General features: G+C 41.9%; 1 protein-coding gene across 4 annotated transcripts in view; it reads right to left on the bottom strand.

The window, feature by feature from the left end:
- The window catches only part of CPSF6 (cleavage and polyadenylation specific factor 6), a 31719-nt gene extending 9997 nt beyond the window's left edge, over positions 1–21722 (bottom strand). The window contains exons 1-9 of one of the 4 annotated variants that reach the window (XM_065668704.1): positions 21560–21722; positions 9026–9235; positions 7030–7133; positions 6203–6348; positions 5235–5408; positions 3675–4179; positions 2389–2481; positions 1249–1364; positions 769–922 (exon numbers count right to left, since the gene is read on the bottom strand). In XM_065668704.1, the coding sequence (XP_065524776.1) occupies positions 769–922; positions 1249–1364; positions 2389–2481; positions 3675–4179; positions 5235–5408; positions 6203–6348; positions 7030–7133; positions 9026–9235; positions 21560–21619 (1562 nt within the window). In that variant the 5' untranslated portion in view covers positions 21620–21722. The remainder of the gene's footprint in view (positions 1–768; positions 923–1248; positions 1365–2388; positions 2482–3674; positions 4180–5234; positions 5409–6202; positions 6349–7029; positions 7134–9025; positions 9236–21559) is intronic. The other 3 variants (XM_065668712.1, XM_065668720.1, XM_065668730.1) reach the window with 3 other exon arrangements.
- Between the last annotated feature and the right edge of the window lie 4089 nt (positions 21723–25811).

Raw genomic sequence — 25811 nt, 5'->3', positions numbered from 1 at the left:
ATCGCCAGAATGGAGGATGAGAGGGCTGAAATCAGCTGGGGGAACACACCATACCTCAAATGATCACTACGACATGGCTGCTAATCTGTGTACTGAAAGTACGTGCCAAAACCAGCTGTCTCTGCATCTTTAATATTCAAAGCCAACTACACTACAGCTACACTATCCTAATGAAACAGAACCTTAGTGTTTGTCTTAACACCGAAAGGGGTGTTGTTTTTAAAGAAATACCTATGTCTTATTTACACTAGATAGAAGAGAACACCAATTTGAAATCTACCTACTCTAGATTTTTAGACTGACAAAGGACCACAGGCAAAAATTATTCTGCTCAGCTTTTTTCCCCCGCAAGTGTATTCCTACTGTGACAAATATGGAGAAAATTAGTTTTAGGCAAAATGAAAACTGGAATCAAATATCCTCAATCTTAATTTTCAATAGCAAATTGTAATAGAAATTATGCACTGGGCCTCTTACTTGATAAAGGACAATTCAATTCTGAAGTTTACAAATTGCAAGAGTACCATGTAGAAAAGGATACCAAATAAAACTAAGAGTTAAGTTTAAGCTAGTCAGAACAATTTTGAAAAGAGGGTTAATGAAAAGGCATCTAAGTTTGGGGAAACCCCTGTTTGGTTCTTGCACATTTCTTGAGCAACTCAGCAAATCACTAAGCTTTGTACAAGACTTAATTTCTTCTCTGTGAACTAGTCCTGCACTTCACCCGCCATTCTTTAAGTCTGGGCAGATGGAAGAGGAAAGTTTTACCTGGATCCAGAACCATAAGACTTGGACTCAATTCCATGAAGGCAGTCCTGAAGAGAGCTAATAAGTACTTTACAGCGATCATCGGCAGATACTTTGGACTGTTTAATTAAGGAAATTGCAGTTACCAAGGTCTCTATAGCACTTCCATAGTCCCCTGAAAATGACAGAAGATCATGATCAGAAGATGGTGCAAATTAAACCAATGAATTTTATCTGTAATAGTATTACCATTTTAAATCTCTTCTCTTCAACAGCCAGCCAGATAATTTACTGTAGAACCAAGTATTAGGATACTGTCCAGATCGGTACTCAGAAGGCATTCTCAGAAACTATCTGGATCGCAGTACAAAATCAGTCATAGCTTGTATCTAGATTCAGCCTCCTTTAGGAAAGTGTGGTTTCAGGGCTGCCAGTTTCCAACAGAGAAACCATAAACTCTTTCCAGTTGGGTAGCAAACACACTGATCAACTTTTACTAACCAGCACTGGCATCTGATACAGCTCTCGAAATGGCACTGCTTGAGATTGCCCTATTTCTATTCATGATTTCTTCAAATTCTGCTTCACTTAGAGGTGTCCTTGCAGCATCCATTTCTCTGCAAGCAATAAAATTAATATTTTAAAGGTTAAAAACAGGAACCACCAAAACCCCCACAAACTTTACAAGACATCACTGCAGTTTTAACAATCCAAGTTTGCAACTTCAAGCAAAGTGACAAACAGAAAAGAAAGCAGGATCTGGGTTTGGTTTTGATTTCTGTTTTTGTTAAGGAACATGTTACAGTAAAACATCCTGAAAGCTAAAAAATTAAAACCAAAGTAAAATAAAAAAGTAAACAATTCAGACATTGCTGTATAAGCAGACTTATTCTTGTTCATCCCATCTATTTTAAATATTCAGCAGCACTCAATATTGTGCTTTACAAATACTTATAATTTCCATAAAATCCTTGACGGTATGAAAACAGGTATTATCCCAATTGAATAGATGTGGAAATACATGTACATAGGCAATGCAACTTTGAGCAAAAGTAGAGATCATTTGTATAACAATACTGAATTAGAACTATATGATCCTGTTTTCCAGATCTTAACTAAGACCAGAATGCTGTAACTTAAGAAAAGCAAATGTAGTCTATAGTATCTTTAGAACATTCAATTTTCTGAATGATACTTCAACATTTTACAACTTATTTTAGGGTTTTATTTCTGGTCAAGTTCAAGGTGCTCCAATTTGATCTCCAAACCGGTCACAGTAAGGAGGAAGCAATGAAGCAGAATCCTTGTACCCATTACACTTTTTTTTTTTTACTTTAATCATTAGCTACCTGTATAGGGTTTCCACAGTAACAGAAGGTAACCTATACAAAAACTTTCCCAAAAGTTTTGCAGTGTCCCATTAGCCAGTCTGGGTATCATATAGAAGAATTTGGAGACGTGTTAGAAACAAATGTTGAGACTGGTAAACTGCCCCACTGCCTGGTATTTCTAGAACAGTGTTAGTCCTTCTGGTAGAGAGAAAATGCAGAATAATAAGCAATGCTATCCTCTTAATTGCAAGAAGTGGAACAAGATCCTATAGCCAGTTTAGCATAAGAGGAAATGTCTAAAAATTCATACCTCCCTGAGTTTTGAGTATTATTTTTCGTGTGCCTCCCATAGAATGGAATATGTAATTTTTCTCTTATGGACATGTTATTTCCAGTGAAACGCCTATGATATATAATTAATGACAATTTAAATAGTTATGGATTATAGTTTTAACATTATTAATGAAAAATACTGGACAGTAAGTTATACTGTCCTATTCCCACTCCTTCCCTCCCCAGACATTCTACAAACTGTAGACAACCTTGATTTCTGTCCATCAAAAAACAATCAACACCACATTTTTTAATATTTCAGGCAATTAAGCCAAATGCTTGATCTTCTATACTTTGTTTGAACATAGGATGTACAGATGCATGGGGGTTTTAAAACTTTGTGATAAAAGAAGAATCAAAACAAAGTGTCTTTGCAGAAAACATTTTAAGCAAGAGAAGTTTCTCATGCTAGCAGTATAATCACACCTCAAAAAACCAAATATAACTTTGCAAAAAGTGTCTTTCTTACAATTTATCCCAAAATTTTCTGTGACAAATACAAATATGGTGAAAATCAAGAAACAGCAGCAAGGCAGAGATGTTTAAAAGGACAGATGAAAAAGATGTTTCAAACAAGATGTAAAAAATTTGACAAGTCAAGTCAATAGAGACTCAAGAACTCCATCCCAGACAAGATTAACGATAGGAAAAGCCACGGCTACAAACACAGCATGATTGCACCAAATAAGCAGAAGCGTCTTGACAGGAAAGTAAGTCTTGCCGTAAATTCACACCTGGATTTTGAGACAAAGACTAACTTTGAATTGAATCCCAAAATAAAAAAGGGGCAAGCAGAGCTGATGAAAGATGGGAATGGTATGAGTTTGGTATGGCACTGTACTCAACATATGCACATAATCAAAAAGGAGAACTCCAGAGCATTCTAAACAGACAGCCTGAAAAGCACGATGATAAAGCTGCAAGTCAGAAATTTAAGACAGAAGCACAGCCAGAAGCTGCTGCGTAAGAAGCGATATAAGTTTACACATAGAACACATGGAATGATTATGCTGCCAAATACAACAGTGAAAACAAACAGTTCAGAGCTGAAAAGTAAAAGTGATTACTGATGCTGCATTTCAAAATTTTCTTACTACTACAAATGCGTGAGAGATATTTCAGTGAAAAAGGGCGAATGAGAAGACTGTCTGGATCCTTCCAGACCTATTTTTCATTATTTCTAATATCTGCATTAAAAGCGAAAGTGCTTCCTACAAGAGGAATAAAATCTGCTATCAAGCACATTACACCGAAAGCACTCACCTTCCAGGTGGCCCATAGTCACCTCTGTCATATGGTGGAGGTCGGCCATACGGATCTGTTGGAGGTGGGCCACGGCTGTCTGAAGTAGGTATGCCACTATTGGCAGGTGGGGGGAAGAAAGCTGGATTCACATGTGGTGCAGGTGGTGGAGCACCTGGAGGTGGCCCAGGCAGATGAGGAGGAGGAGCAAGAGTCAGGGGTGGCCCAAGAGGGCCAGGTGGACGAGGGGGAAACGGACCCGGAGGTGGAGGTGGACCCTGCTGAGGTGGTGGCGGACCTGGTGGTGGCCCATAGCCTGGAACTGGTGGTGGAGGGCCTGGAGGAAGTGGCCCAAGTGGAGGCTGACCAAAAGGCTGTCCTGGAAACAGAACTGGTGGTGGTGGACGGTCACCACGATTAGGAGGTCCAGCTAATGGAGGTGGGAGGACCTGACCAGGAGGTGGGGGACCTGGTGGGCCTGGTGGGCCAGGAGGACCTAGAGGTGGACGTGGGGGAGTTTGTCCAGCTAAAATAAAAAAAAAAAAAAATAGAGAAATAAAGTTAATAAATACAAATAAAGACAGTGAAATAATTAAAGTTCTGGCCCTTTTTTTCTATTCCTAAAAAACAAAACACCAGAAATGCCCCTCACTAAATAATCTGCAGCTCACGCAAGACATGCACAGTCCCACTTTGGGTCCAGTAGCTTAGAAATTTTTAACAGCTGCTTGACTGTCAATATCTGAAGAGAACAACATTAACTTGAAAACTGACAACTCACCTCCCCAGTCACATAATCACCTGCTATTGTTAGCAACACCCCCAAAATCTTACAAGAAGAAGAAAACATTGCATCCTACTTACGCCTGCAGCTAGTCTTTTATATGGGGCATAAGATACAACATATATTAAAAATTTGGGAAAAGCTATATTGGAGAAGATAAGGTAAATGCAGTATTCAAACCTACTTTCAGGTCTTCATTAGTGGTTGTTCAATTGTTAGTAAGCAATCTACTACTGAATGACATTTATTAAAACGACTTAAGCTGAAATAAGAAGTTCACTGCAACACAAGCCTAACTGTTCTGCCATATTAGATACCTGACTAAACGCAAACACTTCCCCTCCAAATCTGTTGTATTCAAAGTGCCAACTAACCTGTCACTGGGCACGAATCAAAGCTGAATTTCTGATGGCGTGCAAACTTGTAATGCGTAAGGAAAAGTTACTTTACACTCTGCAACACAGGCATACTCACCCCATGTAGCAAATCTGCACTACACGGAGCTAATAGCAAGTCTGCTTGCCAACAGGATTGATCTGGGTTTTTTTCATAGTTTAAAAGTATATATATTGACACATTATAAAGACAGTTTCTAGAAAATGTTATTATATTGCTATCAAATTTAGGAAATACAACTTGTTTGAATATCAGAGAAATATTGTCAAATCCTACAGTCCAGCTCTGATCACTGATTACAGCACACTACTTAACTGTCTTGATCTTTTTAATTTCCCAAGTATGCTGCACTAATACAAGAAAACACAAATGAAACAAACTCTACATATGAATTATTTTACCTGGGAAAGGTGGTGGGGGCCCCCCTGGCCCTGCTGGTCCAGGGAATCTGTCTCCACCTGGAATGGCACCCGGAAAACGGCCTCGCCCTCTGTTACTAGGTGGAAATGCTGCACGTGAGCTTCCTCCTGGGGGACCAGCTTTACCTTCCCCAGACATCTGGCCAGACTGTGTGGCTGCAGTGGAAAGGCAAAAGTGTAACTACATAAATCAAAATAGGTGAAAGCTTTTCAACACTTGACCCAAAGTTTTATGCTATAAAGCGTGACCTTAGGCGCCCCAACTTCTTCCTTGGTACCCAAATCCAAAGCATTTGGGGAGGAATAAGTGCTTTGCCAAAATATGGCAGTGATCCACTATGCCCCATACTAATGAAATGGCACCTGGGGAGACTGTCAGTACTTCCTCTAACACAGCCCAAGGCCACAAACAATTAGGGCTGGGAGCAACAAGACAAGTTGCTAGAGGAGAGCACAACACAGAATCCCTTTTCTCCATTCTGTCATAAGCACCGCTCATCCAGACATCAGAATTTAGTCCAGTTTGTCCACAAATGTTAAATTTCTAAGTGCTTCTGTGTTTTTCTTTTCTTTGTTAGTTTTTTTTAAGATTACATTCACAAGAAACTGAGAAAGCTTCTCCGACTCCAACACAAGAGTCTGACAAAGCTGCAACCTTCTGTCAGAGAGTGCTATCTCTTGCCACATCAGTAGCTCTTCAGTGTATTAAGTGTTTTGTTTTGGCGTTTTGTTTGGTTGGGTGGTTTGGCTTTGGGTTTTTGTTTAGTTTTTTAAATTCACTTTTATTTCAGGGGATCATCTTTAAGCAAAGATACAAACTCATTCACCAGGACTGTAAACACTTTATAGCTATTTTAAACTGTAGAAGTTATCACAAGCTGAGAGGAAAAACTGCCATGCTACTTTTGGAATAAACAGCTTTTTCAAGACAACACATAAGAAAGGCTTACTTTTCCTTGACTGCATTTCAAACTGACTCAGAAATTGTTTATTACATGGAGTTACAACAGGATTCTGCCCATGCAATTCTCTTTTAGGCAACAAATCCATCAACTTTTTGGAGGATGCTTCCGATCCCACACCCACAAGGGCAAACCTGAAAGGAAGGAGGAGAAAAAAAAAAGTTAAACCACACTCTTTCCATTTCCTGGATATCTTGAGGCCTCATGAAAAAGGTTACACACAGTAAATGAAAAAGAACAAAACTTGAAAACTAGATATAGAAATTGTCCCATAGGTTGTACTCCAGTTTTCAGAACAAATAACTCATTCTAGGACATAAGAACCACCAAAAGTACAAGACAGATCAAAATATATCACAACAACTCATATGACCAAGTTATTATTAAGCATTTAGTGTGTTCTCATTACTGCTAAGGAGAGAGAAGGCACATTTATGCAAAGACTAGGTTGCCAGTGAAAAAATGGGCTCAAGGACTCACTTGCAACAGTTAATGGAAAATAAAGATGTCAAAAAGGATTTAATAATGGCAGCTGGGGGAAGTATCACCTCACCATCACACAAACTGAAATCTAGAACAGTCTTAATGAAGACAGCCAAAAAGACACAACTCACAAACTAATGAGACACACAATGCCATCATAAAAATTTATGCTTGACATTTAACTCATGAGTATGAAACAATATACACATTCACTGCTGCACATCAAGAAAGATTATCAGTTCCCTTACTGACAGTTATGAAAACTCTTTTCCCCCGTTCTATCCTCCCAAACTTCAGGTCATTTGCAGAACAAACAAATGAGGAGTTCTTACCCTTTAGACTGGCCATTAGCACGGTTTTCAAAAAATTTTATCTCTAAAATATCATTCACCCCCAGTGAATGAACGGCTTCAGTCAGGTCTTCATCTGTCGTCCACTGAAAGAGATTTTTAATATTCAGTTATAAAAGTTTATCTAAAACACCAGGAAAAGGACAGCTAAGTTTTCCATGGATTCTTCTGGGTGTGTGAAGTTGGTCAAGAGGAATACTTTATTCAAGTTGTCAAAGTTTTCTGACTTTTGGCAAGCAGTCATTTGTACATTACAATTCTCAGAAAATTAATCTAAAAGATATACACACTTGCCCATATGGTATACTGTATCACTCCCTCCACATAGTATACCAGTTACAGTATGCCCCAAAAAATTGGATTTGGATTCAAGTAATTTTTCTGAGAATACGTCTTAAACCGGACTATCCCAATAACTTACTTTTTCCACACCCAATCCATTTTTCCTCCCCGATTCTATTATTTCCACACAAATGTCAATTAAAAACACCGTATTAACCGGGTGCTCTTTATGAGAGCTTTGACTACTGAAAGTTTAGTGACCTACATATTACGTGCACAAAATCAGCAGGATTTACAGACAAAAGAAGGCAAACTAAACAAAAACTACACTTAGAAATAACTGCTTCCACTTAACCAAACCTACTTGATGTAACTTCCTATTAATGACTATGTAACATTTAACAATTTCACTCATCCAAAGATACACAATGACACTAACACTTACTGTTTTCTTCCTACTTAGGTAACTCCTAACACTTCTCTAAATTTCAAATGGGAAGTGCAAAGTAGGCTTTAAAGATTCTGAACTACTTATCTGACGTCACTCAAATCAAGGCTTCCTTTAAAAACTCAGCAAATTAAATTTGTTTAGAGCTAAATGCAAATAAAAAACACGACAGCAACACTGAAGTAGATAAATGCACTTTGTGGATAACTTCATTTGTGAAGCCAAATAATGAATAATGGGCACAAACTGCTGAACACTGGCCGACCTGCTTTACAAACCATGACACTTGACTTGGGTGAGTTCAGCTAATTCATGTGCTTTTTACAGTTGCCATTCATTTCAGAATGGTATAACTGTTAAGTCAATTGCTGCTTTACTTACCTATTAGTTCCTGAAATTAAGATCCTGCAATGATTAATAAAAAAACCCAAACACCTCAGCACCCATAAGCTATTTTTTTTTCAAGTCTAGCACCAGTAAGAAATCAATCAGAAGGCAAAAAATATTGAATTAGAATTTTGCAAGTGTGGATCTGGAAGAACCGGATATCAACTTCCCTTAATTCAGCTACTGACCAGCTCTTGCACTTTGTTTGTTTAACTGCAATTGAGTTTAAAATACTTCAGTGCTAGCAAAATTAAGTGTTTCAAGGGCAACTGCTGTTCAGTGAGTTATCCCACATCTGCAACTCCTAGGAGAAATAAGCCTCAAGGCACATACCTGAAAATAGTTTTGTTGCAAGAGGCACTGCCTGGCAAAAAGGTAAGTGGAAAGTGGCCCTGGGAAAATAGGGAAAGTAATTTCAAGAAAATCCCAGAGAACCTTCCAGCTCCTTTTTAAACTAAAACCTGCAGGAAGAGTTCACTGTAATTTGAGTTTGTTCAGTAGCCTTAAAGTATCTGCAGGCATAAAGTATTTCACAGTTTAAGCTTGTTTTCCTCTTCCAGTCAGTTTTCTGAAAACCTTAAGACAGTAGCACAAATAACCCTTCGTTAACACTTAAAACGCAAGAGGAAACTTTAAATTTTGTCTGTACTGAAGGTTTCCTTGATTTTGAGACATCAAGACAGCTCCAGTCAGACTCACTGCATTTCAGGGGGTTTTGTTGTGTTTTTCCTTTTGCCTACCTGCTTTGCTGTATGCTCAGCATTGCATATAAACCAATTTTAAAGCCAAAAATATTTACAAAGAATTATGTGCATAATTTAAAAATTCCTGGCTACACATAAGTAGTAATAAGCTACTTACCCAAGTAAGATTTCCAATGTACAAGGCAATTCTCTTTCCAGTATATGTATAGACAACATTTGGTGCAGCTCCTTTACCTACATCATCCCCAACAGATGGTGGGAGAGAATCCATGTAATCACGATCTTCTGGAGCATCTCCATTATTTGCAGATGGAGAAATTACATCATCATACAGATCAATTTGATCATGACCACCATATTCAGCTTCCTAAAACACAAAAAGACACCCTAATTATGTTTAACATTAAACCTCTTGAAACTTGCATGAAACAAAATGCTGTGATAGCTGCCATGTTCCACAGACATGGTAAGGCTGATCCAACACCTACGTAACATCCCTGCTGAAAAGCTAATCCCTGGTTTCATTCACATTAAAGTATATAAAATTCTCATGACTTCTATCATATTCTAAACTGACAGGAGGAAAAAATCCCAAACCACCAAAATCCTAAAAGTACTTCTGGCCACTGTTTTGCATTACAGTACCTCAGCCCTTGTAATATAAACAGAAATCCATTATTCTTGGAGTAAAACCAAAACACAGCACTGTACCAGCTACTAGGAACAAAATTAACTCTATCCCAGCCAAAACCAAGACAGTATCCATCCCTCTCTCTCTCATTTGTCTCATGCCCAGGCCCTACACTTTCCAATGCATCCCAGTTAACCACCATCACTGTTCCTGTCTTTTGACAGGTACACACAGATATCAGTCCCCTAGTCAATGGGGCATCCCTATAAAATGTCTGTTGCATTCATTTAGTCCATGGCTTTGGGCTCCATCAGAGCAGTCTTTCAGGTCATGAAAGATGGTGTGTGGTGGTGTACTGCTGCATGTTGAAGCCAGTTCTGGTTCTACCACCACTGCCCATGTCTGGTACCACAGCTCATTCTTTATTAATCTGGTGACTTTTATTGTAATACCATTGATATGGCATAGAGCCATCACAGAAGTGACGATACACAGTGCTATTAACATAATTCATACATGATATATAGCAATTAACATCATGCAATTTAATTCACTGGCTATTCTCAACCAAAATCAAGTCTGCTCAAGGCAGTCATTGGACTTCCCATCCTCCCACATTATTCATCAAATGCACCCAGGTCCTTGAGCAAAAGCAATGCCACAGGCGGGTTTGCCTCTGCCTAAGTCAGGAACAATCCAACTGTTTTCTCTAGCGTATTTTATATATGGGCTACATGAACTTTGTCCCCTTCTACATTACGTTAAAGTTTTAACTGGGCCAGACCAGGCCAATCGGCAGATCCTCTAGTGTTGACTAATCAGCTGGCTTTTGCTAAATGTGTATCCCAATGTTTGAAGGTCCCACCCCCACTGCTCTCAGTGTAGTTTTTAACAGTCCTTTGTATCATTCTTCTTCCCAGAGGCTGGTGCATGATACCCACTCAATGCCATGCTCTTTGGCCCAAGTCAATGAGGTTGTTTCTGATATAAGTCCCATTGTCTGACTCAATTTTTTCTGGGGTACCATGTAACCCCAAGACTGGTTTCTCAAGGCGCAGGACAGTGTTCCGGGCAGTGGCGTGAGGCACAGCATATGTTTTCAGCCATCCAGTGGTTGCTTCCACCATGGTAAGCACATGGCACTTGCCTTGGTAGGTTGGTGGGAGTGTGATACAGTCAATCTGACAGGCCTCCCCATATCTGTGCTTCAGCCATCGTCCTCCATAACAAAGAGGTTTTAACTGATTGGCTTGCTTAACTGCATCAAGTTTCACACTCATGAATAACCTAGGCAATAGTGTCCATTGTTAAGCCCACCCCTCAATCACAAGCCCATCTAATGTGGCAGCTCTGCCCTGATGGCCCGAAGTGTCATGGGACCACCAGGCCAAATATTATTCACCCTTATGTTGCCAATCTAAATCCATTTGAGCCACCTCAGTCTTAGCAGCCTGATCCACCTGTTGGTTGTTCTAGTGTTCCTCAGTGGCCCGACTCTTGGGTACATGTGCATCTACATGATGTACCTTCACCACCAGGTTCTGTACCCAGGCAGCGATATCTTGCCACAGTGCAGCAGCCCAGATGGGTTTACCTCTGTGTTGCCAGTTGCTCCGCTTCCATTGCTGCAACCACCCCCACAGGGCATTTGCCACCATCCACGAGTCAGTATAAACTACCGGCCTCTTTCCTTGTTCAGCAACGTCCAAGGCCAGCTGGATGGCCTTCACCTTGGCAAACTGACTTGGCTTGCCTCCTTCAGTAGCTTCTGTGTCTTGTTGAGAACATACAGCCGCCTTCCATCTCCAGTGTTCTCCCACAATACAGCAGGACCCATCAGTAAACAAGGCATATTGCTTTTCACTTTCTGACAGTTTATTATACGGTGGAACCTCTTCAGCATGCATCACCTTCTCCTCTGGTGACATTCAAAAATCTTTGTGCTCTGGCCAGTCCGTGATGACTTCTAGAATTACTGGATGACTGGGATTTCCTATTTGAGCTCATTGTGTAATTAGTGCAGCCCACTTACTCCATGTAGCATCGGTTGCATGACGTGTAGAGGAAACCCTGCCTTTAAACATCCAGCCCAGAATGGGCAACTGGGGTGCCAGGAGAAGCTGTGCTTCAGTGCCAATCACTTCCAAAGCAGCTCAAACCCCTTCATAGGCTGCCAGTATCTCTTTTTCGAAAAGTCGTGGTACAGCTGGCCTCAGATCCTCTGTATCCCCGACTACAAAAGCCGAGGGGTCGACCTGAAGTCTCCCCTGGAGCTTTCTGCCAGAGGCTCCAGGTAGGACCATTCTCCCCAGCTGTGGTGCAAAGCACATTTTTCACATCTTGCCTGGCCCAGACTGGCTCAAAGGCTACTGCATGAACTATCTCCCATCTAATTCGTTCAAAGGCTTGTTGTTGCTCAGGGCCCCATATGAAATCCTTCTTCCAGGTCACTTGACAGAAAGGGCTTACTATAAAACTGTACTTTGGAATGTGCATTCTCTATGGGGCTATTAAAGGGTGAGCAGATCCCACTGACCACTCCATGGCTCTCCAGCTCACAAATCAACTTATGGATGGGAATCAGGGAGTCTCTGTTGGTTGCCACCAGTGCACTGCTGTGGTATCAGCCATCACAGGCTGTTCTTCAGCCCTCAGCAACCCCCTAACAGAAGGGTCCTCTGAGAGACCAGGCAAGGTGGACAGCTGCTTATTTAGCTCCATCTCCAAAGTAGCTATACTGAAAGCCCACCAGTACCCTTTTATGTCCTCAAAATATCCTCTATGCCAAGGATGCACAGAGCCTCTGGGCCAGTCACAGTGGGGATGCTCTTCCTGCTCATTCCCAGTCAGGCTGATTTTGGTCTCCAAGTCATTCAGCTGTTGGGACCCCAACACACTCTGTACAAATTTCCACCACACAGGTTCCATGCACTGGAGTTCATCTGGAGTGATGGGTGACTGTGTGCTGTTGAGGTCGTAATAAATCATATGTAACACAGCTAATTCCCATAGGTACCAGATACCTCTCTCCATGGTGGCCCACTTGCCTGGGTGACTTATAACATCTTCCTTACAGGGATACCTTTCCTTCACACTTGACAGGAATCACCTCCAGAGTATGAGGACTTGTGTCTCTTTCCCAGTCACCTTATCAATGCCCTTTCCCTAGGAAGTGATCCCAACTGCTTGGCTTCCCTACCCTCTACTTTCAGTAGGACCATTCTGGTTTCAACACCCCAAGGATATTCAACATTTTCAGAATTCCCAAATGCTGTTGTAATCAGAATGGAGAAGAAGGGAAAGATGTCTCCTCACAGGTTGGCTCTCCAAGGAGAAAAGTTTACAGGTGTCATTATTAATAGTTTCCAACAGATGGCTTCTGAAGTACAGAGGTAATGGCAGTGCTGAGTACAAATACCAGATTAGCTTCATAACCAGCAATTCTATCATATTGTAAGCCAGTGTTCCAAAGTACCACAAAATGATAGCCTCAGCCCAGCTCCCAGAGGTGATACACAGCAAAACAGGGAATATACTGCAAGTAAGGTGCTACAGAACACAACTCTGAGAACAAGCACAACTACTTTGAGAGCAAATAAATCAACATTGTGACCAGTAACTATTAAACCAATACAGTGAATGCTTGTAACAAATCGTTTTAGCAAGCTCTGATCAGACCTGTCATTATCTCAACCCTTCATTGGCCCAAGCTGGGCATCAAGAAGAACTCTCATGGTTATTCCCAGTAAGCAACTAAGCACTACACAGCCACATGCTCACTCTCCTCACCCTGATGGGATGGGGAGGAGGATCAGCAAAAGATAAAACCTGTGGGTTGAGATAACAACAGTTTAACAACTGAAATAAAACACAGTAATAATGATGATGATAACTATAATAATTGAAAGGAAGATAACAAAAAAAGACAGAGGAATAAAACCCAATAAACAAAAGTGATGTACAATGCAATTGTTCACCTACTGCTGACTGATGCCCAGCCCTTCCCTGAGCGGCAATCAGTCCCTCCTGGGTAACTTCCCCCAGTTTATGTACTGGGCATGATGTACCCCTTTGCCTAGTTTGGGTCAGGTGTCCTGGCTCTGCTCCCTCTGGCTTCTTGTGCCCCTCCTCACTGGCAGAGGATGAGACTGAAAAGTCCTTTATCAGAATAAATGCCACTTAGCAACAACTAAAACACTGGTGTTATCAGAACTATTCTCAGACTAAAGCCAAAACACAGCACTGTACTAGCTACTGGGAAGAAATTAACTATGCCAGCCCAAACCGGGACAGCGAGCAACACACAAAATGAGAGGCTAACATCTGCTTTCAAGCAATTTTTTTTCCATCAAAACATTTGGTTGTGAACAGACCGTGCTTCTAGAGGAGCACTACTGACAAACACAACATTCTACCTTTGAGACTTCTACTGCATTCCTAACTTGATCTTTATCTCCTCATTCACATAGGGGCAGACAAGGGCAGAATTCTATTTTGTTTCATTGAATTTAATAAACCCAAGGGTTTGTGTTTATTAATCATTTACTTATTCATGGGCTCCAGGGGGACTATTTTACAGCATCACAGCTGCCTCTGGAATATTTTAGTTCAGAAAAACATCATGAGGTTTTGGAGTAAATCGCTCCCTTCTCCCTTAGGTAGATGGAGGGGCCTGAGCCCCAGCTGCATCAATTTGCTGATGTGGTACTACCAAGCCGTATTACTTTTATTGCAGACACAGCTGTATTGCCATCACAATTCAAAGGACAAAACATGTTGACTGTAAACAATAATAATCTCCTTCACAAAAGGAACACACAAAAACCTTTTTTTAAAAAACACAATGTAACCTTAATCAGTGGGGTCAATTTCAACTATAAATGAAGCTAGGTGCTGCATATTTGCATTAAGAAACTATTTTAAAATAAGTTTATTTTGATATTTGCCATTTTTCATCTTCTGTACTGTCACTCATCATATTCAATGGTGTTCAATTCCACAACAGGATGCTGCTATCCTTTTTTACTATGCTAGCAACCACTTGTTCTACCAAACAGCTCAATCTGTGAGAGGGAGTAGCACTATCTAAATGTCTGCTGACAGGAAGGCAATACCTCCTTGGTGAACAAGAATGGTCCGACAAAGCATAGGAGAGTCTTACAGTGTTTAAAGTTAACCTTCAGCTTTTATATTTACTTTTACAGGTTGCTTTGCAACATGCAAAATCTGGGTTTCAAAAGCCTGCAGAGGGTTCCTGGATTCTTCCGCCCTGATCCAGAACAGCAACCACCTCAACAGGTCCTGATAGCAGAGATAACGTCAGCACCTGCTATCTTGTGAATCTGTATCTAGAAACCCACACAAGCATCCTAAATAGTTCAAGGTACCAAATATGGTGACTAGAGTGAATCAAGTTTTATTCCACAAAAAACAGGCTGCAAAGCTAGCAATCCTGGTTAAAAACCTAAAATAGCCACAACCATCATCAGATGATCAGCTTTCTTAAACATGAAAACATTACCACTGTTACTCATACAGAGCATCACTAAAATAAACAAACCAAAAAACCAGATTAGCTAAGTTTTGGAAATGTCAATCAAGCAGATTTGATCTACAGTAAATTGTACTGTCCCAATACACTCTAAAACTCAACAGAAATTATCTTTCTCAATTTTATCATCATTAAATTAAATAAGGGTTTCTTGTTTTCACCTAGTCTGCCCAGTTCTCCATCTCAGTTTGATTCCTCCTATCATCACATCTAATGAAATTAGGCTCAAAATACTGCCTTGGACAGGCCTAAACACGACATCTTACAGCAAGATTAAGGATGAGATCACAAAACAATTAAGGAAACCCTCTGCTAAACATGCAGCAATTCTAGTCATCTGTGTGTATCGGTGATGACTTCAGGGAAGTAGGATTTATAGTCTTGGTAGACAGATCCAAACAGGCAGTCACCAGTCTTTCAGCAGATGTACACTAACCTATCTCCCTGAGAAGGCTGAGGTCAGCATTGCCAAAATACCGGAGCAGTCCACTGCTCTGCGGCACTTCCCTAGTGCAAGAAACTCCTCTGAATCATACCAAGTTTCTATCACATCAGCTTTCTGGTCATCATCAAAGGAGGGAAAGAATTATTAGGGCAGCACACTCTGCATACAATTTTTGGTGGGCATGAAGTGCCTGATAGCATCAGTGACTTAAATCAAAAATGACAACAGAAAACCCAACGTTGTTCCCCATAATCTCTTCTTACATTGTGCTGCTTTGGTAACTGACTGAATTCCATTTTGGTGACAAGTCTATCAACAAGGTGTGTGGTTAGACGATTAAGAATGATGAGTCAGCAAGTGTAGAGGGAAGAGGAGGTGCCTCAATGGCTGTTACACAAGAGTCAACAACCCTTTCTCTTTCATACGTGTACCACGGAAATTTACCTACACACATCCTTCTTTCCTAGTTTTAGAAGAACAAGAAAAAGAATACAGGAAGTGTTACTTCTCTGGTCTCAGCTATTTTGACAAATGCTTTGCCTGTACCATGAATTGTTTTTGATTTCTTCCAACTTCCTCAGTTAAGAGAAAACCATGAAGCATGAGGAGACATTATTTCTGCTCAATTATAGTCATTCACAATCTTGCAGATAAACATGCTAAAAAACAAAGCTAGCATCATTATTCTGGCCCCCAGCAATGCATTTCCAGAGCCCACATTTCAACTAGACCACCATCTAAAATACTAGATCATTTGCTCTGGAAAAATCAAGACTGAAATTCCACATTCTGTGCTACTACGTATGACTGTCTGAATAAAAAGGGTACTTAAAAGATACGCTCTCAAAGATTTATGTCAAACTAGCTGTTACACTTGTAGTTACTCAGCCCTTCCTCAGTATTTTGTCTTAATTACTGTTTGCAGTGGTTTGCAACATTCAAATATAAATGCAATAAAAACACGTAACACCACAGTCATGTCCAGAAGGGACAAACTGAAAGTATTACTTACTTTTGGAACTTAACAGCCAGACTCCTCTCCTGCAGAGAACTGGTCACTCCCTTCACAAATGCTGTTTTGAAAACAGCTTTCCCCCAGCAATAAAATTTCTTTTAACTGTATATACATCTGAGACCTGCTTTTTCTGCATAGCTCTGTTCAATGTAAGAGTTAAACTCTAAATTACACCTTCAAAAAGACATAACATCCAGTGATGTAAATAAAATTTACATTTTTAAATTTAAAAAATACTTATTTTTTCTGGGAAAAAAGAAAACCCAAAACACTCGAAAAAGCTAATTAAACAGCTTCTCCCTTAGCACTTTTTTCATTCGAGTTACAATGTTTGTGCTCAAAAACTCTAAACACATGTTAACATCCTCACTTTAAAAAAGTAAGAGCAGGTCCTGAAAAATAAGTTAAAGAGATAAGCAAAATTCTTCCTGGTCTCGATCAGCTGTCTGACCACACAAACTGGAACCTTAACAGAACAGCAGTTGTTTGATGTTTCTAAAATAGCACACTGCCTGTGGCAGAAACATCCACCACGGTGGACAAGTCTGTTAGACCACAAGATTCACATCTACTCTACAGACGCACATGCTCGCAGCTCTACAACTGGCGCACACTCCCTTGTCAAACAGAGTAACTGAAAATTCACAAGTAGTCAAAAGTATAAATTAAATATAGGCAACAGTGCTGTTTGCATTAGAACAAAGCCAAGAAACAGCAGGTGAGATGGTTTCAAGATTCCTCTGTAATTTGGTATTTGCAAACATAAAAAGGTTATCTCTTCCCCTTGCCCCGTTGAGCAGGTCAACAGAAATGACCATATACATACATAGTAAGGTGCTGCACATACATTTTATAACACACAGGTCTGCCAGCTTATGGTTTTTTATGACCAGGACAGCTCTGCCCTTCCAAGTAGAAATGTATTGTACTACAATGTGTCCACTCCCTTCCACAAGGCACCCTTCTTGCTGATATAAAGACGTGTTTTACTAGCCTGATTTATGTGGCTACTAAATGCTAGCTTCTGTTATTTATTACACAAAAATAAAAATATTTTCCTCTCTGTTACAGACAAGAACTCAAGAGAGTAACTAACATGTTCCTAAGGTTCTGTCGCCACAAAGGTTTCCAGGTAATTAGCCTCTTAGCTGCTTGCTCTATCTAAATTGCTTTTATTATCCAGTCACAAAATACAAAGTTAGAACTCTTTAATTTCTAATTTGTTAGCGTTTAAATATCAAGGGAACACTAAACGCATGTTTAGACACATCCACAACTATGCAAGTATACTTGTTATAGTATAAACAAAGCAAACACTTTCCTCACAGCATTAAAATAAGAGATCCTTAAATTGTTTTGTTTCCTCAGCTTGGTCAGGATTTTTATACTTATATGTAATATGTACAATAAGTCCAGGGTTGGTGTTTAAAAAAAAAACAAAAACCAAACCCAAAACCAAAAAACCAAACCACCTAACAACTCCGATAGGTGCAGCAGGGAACGTGACAATGCACAATCACACCTCCATGACCACCGGAAAGTAACCCAGTTTGCTGGACAAAGTTGCAGGCAACCTTGAGTCAGAATCAAGGTGGCCTCATGCACTCATCATCTCAGTACCATGCACCGATAGTCTAGCATTTTGTGTACAAAACCACCCCCTAATATTTGCTAAAGTGCCCCTTACTGCTGCCTTCTGCCATCAAAAGAATGCCAGCCTCAGCCATTTCTATGCAGATAATAGAGGTCTCATGTGCAGCATAGATCTCCTTCCTGAAGAGCAAGATGTGTAACATGTAGGGAGATGCTCAAGGTAAAATATGCCATGCAATACCTATTTCTTACAGGTAACAAGCAATGTATGCAGAAAGTATTAGATTGATGAGACTCTTGTCTCAAAACAAGGCTTCAAATACATATTAAAGACCACTGGATGTGGAAGACAGCTTAGAACAACGAAATGGAAAATTACTCAACCAAGTTCTTGGGAGGGAGCGGGGAGAGGAAAGCACAATTTAAAAAAATAAATACAACTGGTAAGAGCTAAGTTGAGCAAAGCTGTAAGCCTAAGGACAAAAAATATGATGAACAGTAAGTTAATGAAAGAGTGAGAGGCAACACTGACAGACACAGTTTTGATGAGCTCTAGATGGAATAAGAAAAAAAACCACATTTTCAGTAAAAAGATTTGACTTGAAATCAGTCAGGTCACTCCAACCAACACTAAATACAACCCAAGACAGTTCTCAGTTTTCATGCATCTTAGCCAGCTTGTAAAACCATGGCTCTGTGGTCTTTATTTCAGCCTTATAACCTGTGGTTCATTTAGCACTAATCAAGCAGAACATCCTTCCCTTCTTACTCCTGGAAAAAGGCATTAGGACAATCCCAGAAGGGCCTCAAGGTACTCATCCTTGAGTCCCAGAACAAGACAAAACAACCAAAAAAAGCTCATTCAGTCACAAGTCCTAAATGACTCATTTACTACAGATGAAAACAAAAGTTTCATCCCTGCTTGGATATAAATACAGTTATATTGCACCCAGAAGAGCTACAAAAATACAGTGTATTTTTTAGTCAATGCTATTTGCAAAACTAGTGGAAAAGGTTCCTATAGTACAACTTCAACAAATATTGTTACATCAAATTAACTTGTGTGGTAGCACAACACAATCAAAAAACAACACCTTATTGTTTTACATAAGGCAACTTTTCCTTACAAATATGGTGTTTCATAAAATGTCCATTATATAAACAAATTAATAATGCAAATCACTTTTTCCCTACAGCATTTCCTCAGCTGTCATCTTCACCCATCCACAGATATGCAGAACCATTCCCTGTCTTATCAGTTGAAGCTGCCAGCTTCAAATTCAGAAATTCACAAATAGAAGCTTCTAGAGGACCCACCACAATGATGTTAGAATTAGAGGTAGTAACACTGTAGACAGTAACAACTAGTCTTCATTCCTACTTGACAGAAGGGAATGGGAAAATACAGAGCTGTCAATCGTTCCCAGTAAAACTTTCTATTTTAAAGTAATAATACTTCAACTATGCAGTTCCTGAGATAACATTAAGTTAAAAAAAAAAAAAAAAAACAACACGAGGGAAAAAAAAAACCGAGAGACAAAACCCCACCAACTTGGAAAAGAACAAAAAGCAAATGTTTTTTGCAAAGGGAAAAGGCAAACAAAATACAAAGCCAAGCTGAGGGAAATGAGCACTAGCCTCTTTTTGCTTTTCTACCCTGTATTTTACAAGGTTCACAAACTGAGAAAGCAGACTGCAGAACCACAGCACCACCAGGACAACAACTAGGGCCAATAAAGTGAGAAAGAGATAACTGGTCTCCTGACTGCTGGAATATGCTAAGCCAAATTATCACAAGACTGTCTTCATCTGTACCATCATCCCTCCTTGCAGCATAGCTATAGGGACTATCAATTTTAACCACAACCTGAGCAGACCAGGACCATGCAAGTAAAATGCATCATCCCATCACTTTTGTTCTGGTAGTGTCTGCACTATACTTACAGCATAGAACAATCCTATTCTGAGGGCTTCCATGCACATGAATTTGCACAAACACTACCAGATTCAAATTAGTTTTGTTTTGGGTTTTACTTTTTTCCCTGAAAAACTCTGTTTGTTATCAGTGTTTTTACTTGCGACTGATAAACACAAAACCAAGTTATTAAAGAATCTGAAAGGATGCACTTTTTATGCTAAACGGTATTTGTTCTAAGGTTCGCTCCTATTTAAATTTAGTCTTCAACTGTAAGGGAGACACCTTCACCTGCAGACAAACTAGGAACACACGAGCCCTCTCCATCACCTGCTCTCTGGTATGGCATTCTTTTATATCATACCTTTACGAGATTACTGAATCTTCTCAATTATTTCGTCAATAAATATCTAAAGGATTAAAGTTTCCCGAAATAGTTATAAGTTGCTATCCAAGTTAACTGTGACTTCCATAACCTATTCCCTATTTTCCAGTTCTCTGAGGGGTAGACAAGCATAGAGCATCACACGGTAAAACCAGTAAATGTGTGAAAGTGCAGTTGTTCTGGGTTATTTATGTTCTAGGACAGAAACAATGCAATCTGGGGCAACACAACCTGGAGAAGCGCAGGAGTCACAAACACGGCAGATAGCACACAAAACCGATATGAACATTAGGGCTCGGCAGGAAAACTGCCACACGGCTTTTCGGAAAAGGTGAGGGGTAAAAAGAGAACTAGGCAAACGGACTGCCTGTAAACCAGAGAAGTTGTGTTTATTTCACCCATACTTCCTCATAAGAACACAAGCCCGTCCTCTAAAGAAGGGCTGCGTGGCTTTTTTAACGGCCAGGAGAGAATAAAAGGGGAAAAAAAGAAATAAAACAAAACCAGGAGAAAGAGTTTCCCCGTGCTGCGGAATTAAGCTGCACTAGTTCTGCCTCCCCCGCAAAAAGCGGCCGAGAAACTGCTCCCGCTCGTCGGCTTTTATATTCGTCTGCGAACAATGGCAGTGCTTCCCCTCCGCCGCCGGGAAGGAGCTGCTCTCCCCACCGCACCCGGGAGGGTCCCGTTCTTCCGCGGCCTCCTCCGACCCGGGCCGGGAAAGGGATGTGGAGCCGCTCCTGCGAAGGCACTTGAGAGGGGAGAGAAGAAAGGACGGCGGGCAGGAAGGAAAGGAGGAAGGAGGGGAAGGCGCTCGCTCTCGGCGCACCGCGTCCTCCCTAGCACTGTCCGCCAACAGCCTCTCCTCAGCGGCGGCGGGGCGGCGGTCTCCGCCAAGCGGGGCCCCGATAGCGCCCCCAGGCCGGGCCTGAGGCGCGGCCTGCCCCTACCCCGCCCCGTCTCTGCGCAGATCCGTGCACCCGGCGGCGGCGGGAAAGCCCGGCGGCGGAGCCAGCCGAACAATGGCGGCGGCAGCGACCGGGCCTCCACGCTGAGGGCCCTGCAGGCGGCGCGGCGGCGAAGGCGGGCGAGGGAAAGGAAAAGGAAGGGAGAGAGGGAGGAGCCGGACCGGGCCGGGCCGCACCGCACCAGCCCGTACCTGGTTGAATTCCTCGCCCACATCGGCGTAGATGTCGATGTGGTCCACGCCGTCCGCCATGATCCCGCCCGGCCGCGCCTCGGGCCGCCGCGAGCCGCGCCCGGCTGCCGAGCCGCCACCGGGAGGGAGGGAGGGAGAGAGCGAGGGGCCGGACGCGAGCCGTCACTTCCGCACGGGGAGGGGCTGCTTCCGGCACCGCAGAAGCGGCGGGCCGCGGTGGGAGCTGGTGCGCTCGCTCTGCGCGGCCGCCCCGCCCCTGGGCGCCTCACGCTTCTCGTGGAGCCGGGGCCGCGTCCCGCAGCCGCCGCGCGGTTGCCCGTCTTTGCGTGGCCGTGGGCTCGCCCCTCAGCGCGGGTGTCCGGCGGCGTTCGGGGCTCTGCTGTCCCGTCCGTACCCGGAGGTGGAGCTCATACGTGCTATGCTGGGAGCTCCTCCGGTGTCCCCCTGCCTCAGCGCAGTGCAGGATGCTCTCGCCGAGCAAAAGCGCGTTGTTCGCTTTAAACAACTTCCGTAAAGTGAAGCAGAGGGACTCATCGTCAAACCGCGGCGGCGTGCACTGCTCTCAGGAGTGCACTGTAGCGCGCAGGAAGAACCTGCAAGAATCAAAGAACCCCAGGCTGGTTTGGGCTGGAAGGGACCTTAAAGCTCATCCAGTTCCAACCCCTGCCACGGGCAGGGACACCTTCCACTAGAGCAGGTTGCTCCAAGCGCCGTCCGACCTGGCCTTACTGCCACGGGTGTGGCAGCCACAGCTTCTCTGGGCAACCTCTGCAAGGGCCTCAGCACTCAGTAAGGCACACAGCGTTCTGTGTTTAGCCAGGCTCCAAAATACTTTGCTTTTACAGAGCTCAGTTTTAACATCACAAAGGGAACATAATCAGTGTCAAATCAAGAGATACGGGGTTTGTTTTTAATAGGATCATAGAATACCGGGTTGGAAGGGACCTTAAGGATCATATGGTCCAACATTTATAGGTGAAGCATGACCTAGACCTAAAATGTCCCAGCACCCCATCTGGCCAAATGTTAACAGTGTCCAGTATTGGGGAATCCACCACTTCCCTGAGGAGGTTATTTCAGTGGACAATTGTTCTCATTGTGAGAAAAATTCCTCCTGTCTCCAGTCGGAATCGCCCCAGGAGTGTCTTTATCCTGTGACTCCTCAAAAAAAGGGGTCTCCATCTTCTTCGTAGCCATCCTTTAAATACTGGAAGATGGTGATAAGGTCTCCTCTGAGCCTTCTCTTCTCGAGGCTGGACAAACCCAGTTCTCTCAGCCTTTCCTCATACAGCAGGCTTCCCAGTTCTTTGATCATGTTCGTGGCCCTTCACTGCACCCTCTCCAGCCCACCCACATCTTTTCTGTATGGGGACCACAACTGACCGCAGTATTCCAGGTGTAGTCTGACAAGTGCTGAGTGGTTCAGTGAATTTATCTCTGCTGGTGATACCCTTGTTGGTGTAACCCGGCATCCTGCTGGCTTTCTTTGCTGCAGCTGCAGATTTCTAATGCATTCAGAACTGTTAGAGTTGCAAAGACAGCTTCAAATTATTTTTGAATGAATGTGCCTATTATCCGGATCCGTGTTTAAGCTCCAGGTGATTTGGAAAAAAACAGCATCTCCTGGAACGTACTGCACAATGTACATAATGTTCTACATCAGAGATTATGTTCAGCATTGTACATTATGTTGCACATCCAAAAATAAAGCTGCTTTCTTCACTTTACCATGAGCTGACAATGAGGAGCGTGTATTTCTCAGACTGGATTAAAATAACGTGAAGACATCACTGCAAGGAATAAAAATGCTAAGTGTTATTTTTAGCTTGACTCAAAATTTCTTTTTCCATGTCTGGGAGTACTTCCCAGTTCCTAGATCACCATCCACATCCCAAACTGTCCTGAGTGCATGTTCAGCCCAGGACTTGGGTACAGGCCATCCCTGTCTATCTTGCTGTCTGTGCATTGCAGTGTCTATTGGAAGGAAAGATGAATGGACTAGAAAAGAAGCGAAAAACCAGAGAACCCAAACAAGGGATATACTGTGGAGCATACCTGCTGACAGTCCAGATACACCTCAAGCATGGAGATGCTTAGGCATTATTCCTGGAGTTCTTATCCAGCTTGTGGCACGTTAAAATTATCAGTTGCAGATCTCTTGTGTTATTCCTGGTGTTAATAATTCTGGAAGACAGAAACCCTGTAACTGAGTTTGTTTTCAACTCTGTAACAGAGTGTCCTGGTTAGAGGAACTAGCACATCCCTTAGCCTTTGGGAAAATCCAGAGTATCACCTGAAAAAAACATACAAAATTTAGATATTATAGGAACAAGCAAACAAAAGGTCTAAATTGAACTTTTATTGTTGGCTACAGTTGTGACTGATAATAGTATATCTGATCACAGGTTAAAAGTACAAGTTCACATCTATGAATGTGCAAATGATCCATCGGTTTTGCAAGGAAGATTAGCTTTTCCTCTGGATTTCCCACAGTCTGTACAGGTACTGTTGAAGCACTGAGATCTCATTTGATTCATATATTTGCTTAATGATGAACTGATTTAGTGATGTAACCCTTACTATTCTAATGGCCAGACAAAAATTTACAGGAGATAGTAGGTTGTGGACAGTTGAATGTTTTATATGCATCTGAATGTCTTAAGGAAATTATGCATAGATTGTAATAATGTTTAAAAGAGCAACTGAATCAAATATGAATGAGAAAGTCATTGTCATCACCTCAGAAACCACCTCAGGGATTGTCACTTGCATTTGAAGTGCTCTGTCAGGGGTCTTTGAAGAGGCAGGAAAAGACATCACCTCTGAAGGGTGATCAATGAAGCTTTTGGATCCCCCCTGTGCTGTATTTCATGTCTAGGGGGCTTTTCCACTTCAGAGCCTTTTTAAGTAGCTCTGCTTACTAGATTTATTGTCCACGGATATTTACCAAATAGTCAATGATCATTTTTATTCTTGTATACATTTATAAAAACCTCTCTCCAAACTTTCATTTTTACCCTGAAGATCAGCACTAATCTGTTTCTGGAATACTTTTCTGCAGTTAATCTTTTCAAAATTGGCTGAAGCCTCCTACACGTGGTAAGTGCATTAAACATATCTTTCTTTCTCTAAATGGGCTATAGACATATACAAAGAAATGGCACTACCAAGATTACTTTCAGATCGTTTTGATTTTTCAGAGAATTTAAGCTCTGAGATAACTTAGTTGCATACATTTCTGTTCATTTGCTCTTTTCTTCTAATTTCTGTTTACTTCTGATGCCAGGCATCATTCTGAATTTGGAAAAAATCTTCACAGCTCACTCATGTATTGCACCTGCCTTAGCACTTTGAATACAGGCTGGTGCAACACTGTTCTCCATGCTTCTGCTCCTTCAAGCTGAGGTATTTAGAGATACAGTTTCAGAAAAGAGAGATCTCCCGCATAACATTCAGGTTTGTTTTTTTTAGTGAAACTTGAACACTTCCAGATATCAGGGGTGGCAATATCTATCTTTACTGCGTTATAAATAAGCAGAATTAGTCTGGAAGTTGAAAGCAATATATCTTCTTCAAATAGTATGCCAGTCTGTCTCACACTGCTTCTCATCCATGTCTACACATTTCTGCTGAGCAATGTTCATGTGAGCAGTTAGCGATGGTCTGAGGGAATGTGCCCATGCCTGTGCCCTTTGGGAGTTCATCATTCCTGCTGCTGGGATGTCATTCTCTCTGGCATGGCAAGTCCCAAGCCCTATCCCACTACTGGGGTTGCAGCAGAAGGGCTTGGGGGTCCCGTTTGTAGCGCTGAGATTTTAAGGAGTGGCTGTGCTAGGGTTTGGAAGGCAGGTGCAGCAGGACAGGCTGGACCAGGCACCTTTGCAGAACTGCAGTGGGGAACAGGGATTGTTCTCATCTGCAGCTCTCCCAGGGGCTATCCTGGCTGCAGACAGCAGAGAGGCACAGTGGGTTAGATGTTTTCCTTCCAGCATCCCCTGAAAGTGCCTGGAGAAGGAGCTGCACAGAGAGCCAGAGGGTTTGGTCTTGAGGATACTGCAGAATAAATCACCACTCTAAGTCCCATGGCAGCTTCTTGCTGCCCTACAATTCAGGATGGAGGAGACTTGCCCCAGAGGAAGAGTCATCAACTGCAGCCCGTACCATAAATCACAATTATGTGTGCACTGATTACAGTTGTTATGGGACAAAGGTTTAGATTAAAAGACAGCAAAGGGAAGCAAGTAAGCAGAAT

This window comes from Lathamus discolor, chromosome 1 (assembly GCF_037157495.1).
Source record: "Lathamus discolor isolate bLatDis1 chromosome 1, bLatDis1.hap1, whole genome shotgun sequence".
Classification (NCBI taxonomy): domain Eukaryota; kingdom Metazoa; phylum Chordata; class Aves; order Psittaciformes; family Psittacidae; genus Lathamus; species Lathamus discolor.
The sequence above is the reverse complement of the archived record's forward strand: the minus strand, read 5'-3'. Positions and strand labels throughout refer to the sequence as shown.